Below are 12,438 nucleotides of genomic sequence, written 5' to 3' on the forward strand. Positions count from 1 at the left end.
ATCCTGAAAATTCATGGAGATTATTTTTAATAAAAGCCAGCTCTAGCAGTCGTCCAGGATTTCATTAGACAGCCCTCCTTTTTAAGCTGTAAAAGGAATTTGGAGAGATTATATGAATATCAGCGGATCGCTGTCGATGTCCCTAAAGCCTGGGTTCTCTTGAAGTGGGAAGCTTTTAAATATAACTCCTATTGGCTGAGTTAATATTGCCATCTTTGGATTCTTAGGTTTGTTTATGTCAGTTCCACCAAATATCGGTGACAGGACGTTTGGAGGCTCTGAAAGGGCATCGCCGGACAAAGTACCGCTGGTGTTCGGAGAAGCTTAACAGCGTCTTGACTCTTGTCAATTTAATTACGCTCTTTGATTGAGCGCAGTCCCTGATGACTTCTGCTGCTTACTACAAAAGGCCATATCCGAAATGAAAAGGTGTCCCAGATGGTTTTTAAACCAAAGAACTTTCTTCTCTGCATTCATTTACTCAAAGCGTGTAGAAGAAACGATTGATAAGATATAATAGATTTGAATATGCTCCTCAAAGAAAATGGACAATTAGCAAAATAGTCATTTTAAAATGTTCAAACTGTAAAGGAAAAAATATATCATGCTGTTAAAACAGTACATTTTAAAGATTATTCATTTCAATTATTTTAAGTACTTTATAAATGAAGCACTATATATGCTATATATATATATATATATATATATATATATATTGAACACGTCACCGTTTTTCTCAGAAAACATATTTCTAAAGGTGTTGTTGACTTGAAATTTTCACCAGATGTTGGTAACAACCAAAGGAATGCATATTTAAATGGAAAACAAATCTAATTAGTTTACAAATCAAGTAATATGTAATAAAATGAAATGACACAGGAAGTAAGTATTGAACGCATGAAGAAAGGGAGGTGTAAAAAGGCAGTCAAAGCTCCAACAGCAGCTGAAATTTCTTAGTTATTTAGCAACCCTCTGCCCTTCATCAGTGTAAATTAATATTAGCTGCTTCAGTCATAATCAGGATATAGATGAAACCAGGGTGGACATTTCAGCAAGACAATGATCGAAAACATAGCCAAGGAAACTTTCAAATGCTTTCAGAGGAATCTCTGGCAATCTCTGGCATCATGGCAAAGATAAAATAAATCAGTTATTAGAAATGAGTCATTAAAACTATTATGTTTAGAAATGTGTTGAAAAAAAAAATCTCTCCGTTAAACAGAATTGGGGGAAAAATAAACAGGGGGGCTAATAATTAAGGGGGGCCAATAATTCTGACTATAACTGTATATACACAGTGCTTCCCACATATAGACTTTACTTGTACAGGCTGCCTAGGTATATTAACGGCCGCGAGGATATTTAGTGACATTTTTTTTTTTGTCCGGCCCGAGTTTCGAAATCTCCTTATGTCTGAGATTCAACTTTTGCTTTCCCTTTCAAAATCTGGTATGCATAGTCGCGAGAGCAAGAGAAACAGTAAATAATATATATTTTAAAAATCTAAACGACTCAGATAAACTTTAGAAATGACTGGTCTAAATTGGCTGAAAAATATATGTACACCATTAGTAATGGTTAATCAGCGCATTTGCCTTAACAATCTACATGTTTTAATCTTGTAATTATTATAATTAAGATAAATTGTCTGTTTTTATTCTTTTTCTGTCGTTTATTTCTCATTTGATGTATTTTTTATTAATTTGATGACGTTAATATATTACATAGGCTATTTTATATGCATATCTAAAAGTTTGCTTTGAACTTGTTCGAGAGAGAAGCAGATTTGACCTGTCAGTGGGTGCACATGGCTTCTGAATAGCATAAAAGTAAGAGAAATAGTGGAAATTTAAACAAATCTGTTTTAATCAACTTGCATTTTTCAGTAAAGAACACAGTACTTGAGATTAAATTATGGATCGCTCTGCTATTAAACCAGCACACAATATAAATATTTTTAAGCAGACCATAAACGAAATAAAGTGATTTCACAAAATGGCATCTGCAATAGGTGAGGGCGTTTAAAAATTGCTTCTGTCTTCATGTGAAGTGTACACAGTACAAATGTAAAGTGACAAAAAAAAAAAACTGCGCAACTGCTATGATGTTGGTCCACACTTGCTTTTGTTGATGTCTCGATTGCTCATGTGTCCGTTAAAGGATTCTAAGGTGCTGAGTTTAGCATGGGACAGCTTGGTGGGACGATCCCCTGAGGAGGTCAAACAGCAGAGACAGCAGAAACTTAAGGCAGAGATTAAGGAGGTAATATTTCCCATTAGCGCTTGGGCTTGGCCTGACTAGCTTCTTCTGTCTTTATCTGCTCAAGCGTTCGTTTGACATATTAGATGAACTTTCTCAGTAAACACACCCTGAATGTGTTGTCACCTTGTTTTTAACACATTTGTTACTTAGTTTGGATGTGTGTTGTCACAATACTGGAGTTTTATTAAATACTAAATTTGATACGATACCTTCAGAAGTATTGAAACTTGATACCACTGTGAAATATGAACACATCATTGTTTAAAATGAAAATATTTATGCATTTCTTCGTTTACCATTGTTAAAAATCGAAATCACAAGTCGGTGTTAAGGGAACACCACTTTTTTTTTTTTTTTAAATAAGCTCAACTGCTAATTCAGTCGATCTCCGGGTCTTACGGGAAAACTTTTAGCTTAGCATAAATCATTGAATCGGATTAGACCATTAGCATCTCACTCAAAAATTAACATAGATTATTTGAATGTTTAATGCTTAAAAAAAGGAAAATTACACTGTTGGGCCAGTTGGCATTTCTGTGTGGAGTTTGCATGTTCTCCCAGTGTTCGCGTGGGTTTCCTCCGGGGGCTCCGGTTTCCCCCACAGTCCAAAGACATGTGCTATAGATGGATTGAATAAACTAAATTGGCCAGTGTGTGTGTGTGGGTGTTTCCCATTACTGGCTTGCGACTTTAAGAGCATCCGCTGTGTATAACATATGATGCAATAGTTGGCAGTTCATTCCGCTGTGGTAACTAAGCCAAAGGACAATGAATGATTGAAAAGCAAAATTATCAAAAGAATTTTTTGACATTTAGCAAGATGCTAATGGTCTAATCCGATTCAATGATTTATGCTAAGCTAAGCTAAAAGTGCTCCCTTCACACCCAGAGAATGTTTAAATATAGGTGACTTGTAAAATGAGCCTATTTGAGAAAAAAAGTTTTTCTTTTTCTATTTTTTACTTCTGGTTCAGATAAAAAAAAAAAAAATTATATATATATATATATATATATATATATATATATATATATATATATATATATATATATATATATATATATATATATAAATAAAATTATGCTATTGTGGTTTTAAACTATATAACAATTTATTCATTTATGCCATGTAACCTTGGCATGCTTACTAAATGACACAATTTAGTATTTCCAATTTTTGTATTACAGAATAAAAAACTATTAGCCTATTTTATATGAATGAAAAACATTACTGGAGAGAAGTGAACAATCAGTAATAAACTACTAAGCAAAATTACTACCAATCACTCAAGTAAGTGCAACAAAACAAAAATACAGATACTATCTTTAGGTCATTCTAATGTTGATTTACTTTTACTATACGATATTTTAACATTATCTAACATATTTTGCCAATCCCTCAGACCACAAAAACATTTTTAAAATTCATTATTTGTGTGCGTAAAATCAATACATTTGACAACGCTTAAGCAGTAGTGGCTCTATATGTTTAAATGCTGTTGTGTGCTATGTTAACATCTTTAAAATGCTGTCTAACATGCTGCTGCTTTTGAAGTGGTTAACAGGCTAATATCTCACTCTGCTGAGCATTTTAGTAAAGTAGGTTTTCCTTTTAGAAATCAAGGTGTGGTGCATGTGACCTTTTTCCAGACTGGCTCTTCTACTTTGTGCTGCAGACATGAATGAAACCTTAAATCATGCGGTCTGTTGAGGGAGAGGTGTGTTATTATTGTTGTAGTAATAGTATTATTATAGTTCAGAACTGGTTGCCACAGACTCATCAGGTGGAGTAGACATTTAGTTATTTAAGTTTTTTATATTTATTTATTTATATAGAGAGAATTGTTTTTGGGTTGGATTTTCTATTAATTAAATTTTTACTTTTTTAGCATTTTAAGTCTTACAAAGGTAATGCATACACTTTAATTATAGTTTTTTTTTGCACTTCATTTACACCCTTATAGTTTGGCATTTCATCATTACAGCTGTGAGTGTTTGTTCACAAACTACAGGAAATGTAGCAGTTATCTCAAATTTTTCAGACACACTGACTTGGGACTCTCAAATTTGCAGTAATGTGTTCAAATCTAGCATGTGAGACAGATCTAGATCCTGCCATGTTTTCCCCCACATTATTTTCCTGTCATCTTTTTACTTTTACTCTAAATCAATGGGCAATTATTCTAAGATGCCGTAATGTGCTTTACATCCAATAGAGGGCAGTAAAGGTCATTATAAAAAAAACATCCATTTATGGGAATCTCTCTACAATACGACTAAATAAACACAGCCCTTACTTCTAATGGTCCAAAACACTCAAAAAATGACATTTGCTGTTTATACAAACTACTTTTTTAAATTGAGCGGAATTTGAGTTTGATGGGACAACTTTATTGTTTTTTATCCAATCTACTTAAGTTTGTAAACTAATTGCTTCATGTTGTCCCAACACAAATCAGTGGTGTGGAACCCAGCATTTTTTTTTTTACCTTTTACCATTTTTACCAACAACAACAAAAAAAAAACTCATTAGATGAATTCAATTTATATAAACGGGGACTTTAATATGTGAACTAGACAGAAAGGTAGATGTTCTGAATATTGGCATCAGCCTGTTTGGCTTTGTGCAAATATACAGTTGAAGTCAAAATTATTAGCTGGCCTGTGATTTTTTTTTATTCATTTATTTTTTTATTATTTATTTATATATTTATTATAGGGTGTCCACGGGGTCTTAAAAAGTATGAAAGGTTGATAAATCAATTATGAGAAAATTAAGGACCTTAAAAGTTATTTAAAAATCTTAATTCCATTTTGTTCAAACGTTGTCCAAAGTGTCTGACATAAAAAAAAACATAAATACATTTATTTTCCTCCTAAAATTAAAAAGGTATTGAAATTACCTTTAGGATTCCTTTAAAACCCTGTATTATTATATATATTTTTTTACATTTATTTATTTAATTCTTTTTCAAATATTTCTCAAATTATGTTTAACTGTGCAATGAATCGTTCACAGTATTTCCTAAAATATTATTTCTTCTGGAGAAAGTCTTATTTGTAATATTTCAGCTAGAATCAAAGTAGTTTTTATGGTAAAAAAAAAAAAAATTAACGTCAATATTATTAGCGCCCTTAAGCACTATATCTTTCGATTGTCTACAGAACAAACCATCGTTATACAATGGCTGTATCTCAATATGCATTCTTCAGCGATCTTGCATCCTCATGTTCCCGTGTAACATCATCATCAACCACCAAAGTTCAGTTCCAACACTCAAGACCTCAAGAACGGAGGACGCGTAAAAGTTCTGGAATGTGTTCTTGATATCGAGGATGCAACAATGCAGACTTAAAGTCACAAAGAGCCTGTTAGCATTTTGCTTAGACAGGCTTTTCTTAGGGAGAAACTTTTAATACTTCATTACCTGCGACTCGTTTGTGTTCTGACCACATGTGCTTGGTTGTACACTATATCAATAAAGTGTTTAGACTTTTAGAAACACTATTGCAAAACATTAAGCTACTAAACATTGTTCTTATGACGTTTTTCTACAGGAGGAAAACACAAATTACTTCCAAACACTTTAAATATAGTGTATGTTAGTACATGCAAGGCTATTTATGAAATCCAGGCATAAAACTGTATGACAACGTTTCAGATGACTGTTCTAGAGCCAACAGCTGATCAATCTGTCAGATTATAGAGTGTGTTCAAGTTCTAAAGGAAAATATAAATGATAAAGGATCTTAAATAAAACAAACACATTTATAGAGATGGTATATAAGTATATAATTTCACTCACCTTGGAAAGGGAGGCCACGCAAATGGTTTGTGAGCACAAAGTGCACACAGCATGCCATATCATCTGATAATTGTAAGAAATAATTCCAAAAGGCAATTGACTGTGTAAAGCCACATAAAACAACACAAAAATACAATGTATATGCCGAGTTCAGCAGCTAATCAGCCGGAATCAGCTGAGGTGAATGACGGCCATCAGCGAGACCTAGTTGTCACTCAATTGGCCCCGCCCTTAATCTTAATCTTCACAGTTGTCATAAAGGGTAATATTAGCTACATGAACCAAAATTGTTCTTTGTACCACGCTGTAAACACCTTTTTGTCTGCTGTAAATAGAAATCTGCTCTATTATGGAGCCAGGACTAGCGGAATGAATATCAATGAATTGCATTTTAAGTTACTTCTGTATTTGCTTCACGAGGGGAAAGCGGGAGGTTGCTGCTTGGTCTCCACGAGAACGCAAGTCCATTCTCTGCGTTCTTGGAATTGAGAAATAGCCCATGACTTGCCTAAATACCCTAACTTGCCTAATTAACCCAGTTAAGCCTTTAAAATGTAACTTTAGGCTGAATACTAGTCTCTTGAAAAATATCTAGTAAAATATGGAATAATTTTTGTGCCTATAAGAATGAACGTAACTATATAAAACTGAACGTAACTTTCCAAGAAACGATCAAAAATATGCCACTGCAAAAGAAGAAAAACACAATGAAAACAAAAAAATGAACTCAGTCGCACGAATTTAACATGCTCTTCAAATATGCTTCATTCTTTGTTAATGATTTTCAAAGAATCGTTTTCGCGAATCATGGATTTTGAATGCGTTGCCACAGTTTTCGCTTACGCTTCGTAAATTTTCGTTTGCTGTTTTGGCACAAACTTCTCGTGGGGGCGGGCTTAACAGCGATCTACACTGATTGGCTAATGAGATTTTGATGGACAGTTGCTCTCTGACCTGGAAGCACAGGCGGTGACGTCAGTGGCGCGCATATCGGAAAGTTGTTGCAGAGTGCAATACGTCGTGCTTTATGTTAAGTATTAATGTTAGTATTTTACCTACGGTCGTCTCTTAGTTTCTAAAGATGACCTCCTGGGAGAGACACGGAGCGGTGCCATCATCTTCCACCTCAGCTTGTCCCTCAGGGCAGCTTGAAGTAAGTTCGTGTTGCTAAAGTAACGTTTATCAATAACAACAATAAAAGTTTTATTCATGTACAGTGTGCAACAGTTCTGGCTTTTTTTAACACTTTTATTGTTTAAATGTTGTGTTTAGAAACGTTATACATTTTTGTTTATTGTGTAAAAATGTTTAATGTATATCAAGATACAGTGTATAACAGTTAGATGTCAATATAAATAGATATTGCCTAATTGCCTTCTTTTCTTTTAATGCTACTTTAATGCCTTGCTGTAAAATACAAAGACCAGTTTGATACCTGCACTACAATGACATGTCCTTATATATTATAAGTATAACTGTATAAAACAGCAATCTAACTAAAATTAAAACAATTAAACTACATGACATAACATCAGTGCACTGCAAACTTGTGAATAACAACAATAAAAGTGTTAAAAAAAGCCAGAACTGTTGCACACTGTACATGAATAAAACTTTTATTGTTGTTATTGATAAACGTTACTTTAGCAACACGAATTTACTTCAAACTGCCCTGAGGGACAAGCTGAGGTGGAAGATGATGGCACCACTCCGTGTCTCTCCCGGGAGGTCATCTTTAGAAACTAAGAGATGACCGTAGGTAAAATACTAACATTAATACTTATCGGAAAGTTGTTGCGGTGTGCAATACGTCGTGCTTTATGTTATGCGCGCCACTGACGTCACCGTCTGTGCTTCCAGGTCAGAGAGCAACTGTCCATCAAAAGCTCATTAGCCAATCAGTGTAGATCGCTGTTAAGCCCGCCCCCACGAGAAGTTTGTGCCAAAACAGCAAACGAAAATTTACGAAGCGTAAGCGAAAACTGTGGCAACGCATTCAAAATCCATGATTCGCGAAAACGATTCTTTGAAAATCATTAACAAAGAATGAAGCATATTTGAAGAGCATGTTAAATTCGTGCGACTGAGTTCATTTTTTTGTTTTCATTGTGTTTTTCTTCTTTTGCAGTGGCATATTTTTGATAGTTTCTTGGAAAGTTACATTCAGTTTTATATAGTTACGTTCATTCTTATTGGCACAAAAATTATTCCATAGTAAAATATTATTTACTGTCATCATGGCAAAGATAAAATAAATCAGTTATTAAAAATGAGTTATTAAAACTATTATGATTAGAAATGTGTTGAAAAAATATTTCTGTTAAACAGAAACTGGGATAAAAAAATATATACAGGGAAGGCTAATAATTCTGACTTCAACTGTATATTTGTGTTTTAGTGACAACAGCATCAGCTCAGCAGCACTAATGATCTTGCCTGCTTGTCAAAAAAATAGACGTCTTGTCCCTCGAGCCCTGCGTTCATTCACCAATCTGCTGTTTCTCAAGACAGCCTCACGTCTCATTTTCACACTCTGCAGTGGAAATGAGACGGAGCGCTAACAGACAGCACCTTTGACCTTCATTAGCTTACCTGTCAACAAACGTCTCTCTCTTTCTAGCTCTCTTAAACGTTCCTCTCAGTCTTGGCCCGCTGATCTGACATGGCGGCATTCCCACAGGCCTGTCATTGTGGACATCACTGGGCATGTTTACTGTTCATCTCTCGCTCGGATGTGCTCATGTTTAGACACCGATACTGTTGAGTGTCATCCAGAGGTGCTTTTGCCCCCATAGAGGAATCCAAATAATGGAGTGTGATAGAGTTGTTAACACACAACCTTGTGAGCCAATCAGAAACTGTGCAGTGACAGATAGACTTTTAAAAATATACACAATGTGGACGAAAGTTTGTCAACACTACTCTTTAAAAATAGAGTGAAATGTTTTATGTATTCCAAATTAAAAGGATATTTTATTAAACATTTATTTTATATGAAATTTATTTTTATGTTTCCAAGTGACTATGTTGTCGCGATACTGGAATTTGGCACCAATCGATAATGAAGTTTTAAAAACGTCCATTTCCCGCTAACATTTGAACGCTGTTGAACATGTTCTTTAACACTGCTGATTTGCCATTGTGTTCACGTGCTCAAGAGAAATGACTGTGATTGGCTGTGAAGGTCATCAGTTCACTGAACTCACCACACTTTACTGAGTGTAACCACAGATACAGGGACACTGGAGCAGTTTAAAGCCGCGATTCATCAGCGCATCGCTTGTATGTCAGCTTATAGACAAACCGACTGATCAACGTGATGCGATTTTAATATCGATTAGTACCGAATTCCAATATCGTGACAACCCTTGGTGGCGATACACCAAAACTTAGAGTTCCTTCAGAGCATCATGCCAAAGACACAATGCATTTGGAAAATATAGCATTTTATGACAAAATACTAAATGTAGAGTGCATCCGGAAAGTATTTATAGCGCTTCACTTTTTCCACTTTTTTTATGTTACAGCCTTATTCCAAAATGGATTAAATTCATTTATTTCCTCAGTCCTACACACAATAGTCTAAAAAAAATCACATGTACATAAGTATTCACAGCCTTTGCTCAATACTTTGTTGATGCACCTTTAGCAGCAATTACAGCCTCAAGTCTTTTTGAATATGATACCACAAGCTTGGCACAGCTGTCTTTGGGAATTTTTGCCCATTCCTCTTTGCATTACCTCTCAAGCTCTATCGGGTTGGATAGGAAGGGAAGGTGTACAACCATTTTCAGATCTCTCCAGAGATGTTCAATAGGATTTAGGTCTGGGCTCTAGCTGGGCTACTCCAGGACATTCACCACGTTGTTGTGAAACCACTCTATTGATATTTTGGCGGTGTGCTTTGGGTCATTGTACTGCTGGAAGATGAACAGTTGCCTGAGGTCAAGAGCACTCTGAAGCAGGTTTTCATTCAGGATGTCTCTGTACATTGCTGCATTCATCTTTCCCTTTATCCTGACTAGTCTTCCAGTTCCTGCTGCTGCAAAACATCCCCACAGCATGATGCTGCCACCACCATGCTTTACTGTAGGAATGGTATTAGCCTGGTGATGAGCGGTGCCTGGTTTTCTCCAAACGTAAAGCCTGGCATTTACTCCAAAGAGTTAAATTTTAGCCTCATCAGACCAGAGAATTTTGTTTCTTATATTCTGAGAGTCCTTCAGATGCCTTTTGGCAAATTTCAGGCAGGGAGTTGCTTCTGTCTGGCCACTCTGCCACACAGGCCTGATTGGTGGATTGCTGTACAGATAGTTGTCCTTCTGTAAGGTTCTCCTCTCTCCACAGAAGAACGCTGGAGCTCAGACAGAGTGACCATCGGGTAATTGATCACCTCCCTGACCAAGGCCCTTCTCCCCTGATCACTCAGCTTAGATCACTCAGCTTAGATGGCTGGCCAACTCTAGGAAGAGTCCTGGTGGTTCCAAAAATCTTTCACTTATGTGATAGAGGCCACTGTGCTCATTGGAATTTTAAGAGCAGCAGAAATATTTGTGTAACCTTCCGCAGCCTTGTGCCTCGTGACAATTATGTCTTGGAAGTCTACAGACAATTATTTTGTCTTCATGCTTGGTTTGTGCTTTGACATGCACTGTCAACCCTGGGACCTGATATAGACAGGTGTATGCCTTTTCAAATCATGTCCAATCAACTGAATTTACCACAGGTGAACTCCAATTAAGCTGCTGAAACATCTCAAGAATGATCAGTGGAAACAGAATGTACCTGAGCTCAATTTAGAGCTTCATGGCAAAGGCTGTGAACACTTCTGTACATGTGATTTCTCTGTTTTTTGTTTTTTATATATATATATATATATATATATATATATATATATATATATATATATATATATATATATATATATATATATATATATATATAAAAATTGGCAACAATTAAAAAAAAAAAAAACTTTCACATTGTCATTATGGGGTATTGGGTGTAGAGTTGAGGAAATAAATGAATTTGATTCATTTTAGAATAAGGCTGTAGCAAAAAAAAATGTGGAACCTAATAATATGGATGTAGTAATGCTTTGTAAATTGCTATTAATTTAGCAAGAACAATCTTGTTAAAAAGGAAAACAAAAATTACAAAAAAGAAAAATACTAAGAAAATATTTATTAAAATTAACTTTTATAGGCCCACACAGAATCTGCACACACAGCAGTTGTTTTTTTATCCCATCATTGAGTCTATTTATTTACTTGCGTAAATGTGTGTAAATATAAATATATTTATATTAATTATTTATATTTTTTTATTTTAATTATTAGTAATATTATTGAATAATGGGTGGCACGGTGGCTCAGTGATTAGCACTGTCGCCTCACAGCAAGAAGGTCACTGGTTCGAGTCCCGGCTGGGCCAGTTGGCATTTTGCATGTTCTTCCCATGTTCGTTTGGGTTTCCTTCGGGTGCTGTGGTTTCCCCCACAGTCCAAAGACATGTGCTATAGGTGAATTTGGTAAACAACATTGGCTGCGTGTGTGAATGAAAGAATGTATGTGTGTTTCCCAGTACTGGGTTTGCAGCTAGAAAGGCATTCTCTGCGTAAAACATATGCTGAATAGTTGGCGGTTCATTCCGCTCTGGTGACCCCTGATAAATAAAGGACTAAGCTGAAGGAAAATGAATGAGTGAATTATTAAATAATATGTTTATATGATTTAATTACAATATAATTTGTAAAGTAATATTTTATCTATTTTAGTTGTATCTATTTTAAGTGGATCGAATTGGATTTCCATTGCAAACCTTAAAAGTTTAAACGTTTTTCTTTTTCATGTGGTAAGTTTTTAGTTATTACACTCTCAAAATCATTCTGCATAATTCTATGCAGAATTAGCAAAACTGACTCATAACTTTGGAAATCATACAATACTGAAATATATGTAATTTTTAATAAAGTAAATTAAAAAGTTTTCTGCAAAACAAAATGTAAGTCTCCTGACCACTAGGTGGCACTGTACTGAAACTATGAGGTAACCTCTGGGCATGATTATCATAGCATGCACTAAATTTGCTCAAATGACAAAGCATTGCACCGATACAATTGATCATTAACAGACAAATGTGTTTGAAGAGCTAGCTAAAGTATTGTGAGGCCTTAAAATTCAAATTGAAGTACTGTGAGATCTAAAAAAAAAAAAAAAAAAAAAAACGGTTTAATAATATACTTTTGAATAAGGTTATCTGTTGATTCATGTTATGATTTTACTTTGTCTGGAACCAGATGTCAAATATGCATTTTCAGCTGGCCGTACTCTTTTTATTTTTATAAAAAAAACTGTGATACAAAGTAAAAGTA

The 12,438-nt window shown here is 34.9% G+C and overlaps 1 protein-coding gene across 2 annotated transcripts in view; it reads left to right on the forward strand.

The window, feature by feature from the left end:
• snx7 (sorting nexin 7) overlaps positions 1 to 12,438 on the forward strand; it is a 46,612-nt gene that overhangs the window by 15,895 nt on the left and 18,279 nt on the right. Inside the window, exon 8 of one of the 2 annotated variants that reach the window (XM_056450800.1) lies at positions 2,161 to 2,262. The exons of the other annotated variant lie outside the window; for it this stretch is intronic. Coding sequence (XP_056306775.1) covers positions 2,161 to 2,262 — 102 coding nt within the window. The remainder of the gene's footprint in view (positions 1 to 2,160; positions 2,263 to 12,438) is intronic. 2 annotated transcript variants of the gene reach the window in all.

Source organism: Danio aesculapii, chromosome 24, assembly GCF_903798145.1.
Source record: "Danio aesculapii chromosome 24, fDanAes4.1, whole genome shotgun sequence".
NCBI lineage: Eukaryota > Metazoa > Chordata > Actinopteri > Cypriniformes > Danionidae > Danio > Danio aesculapii.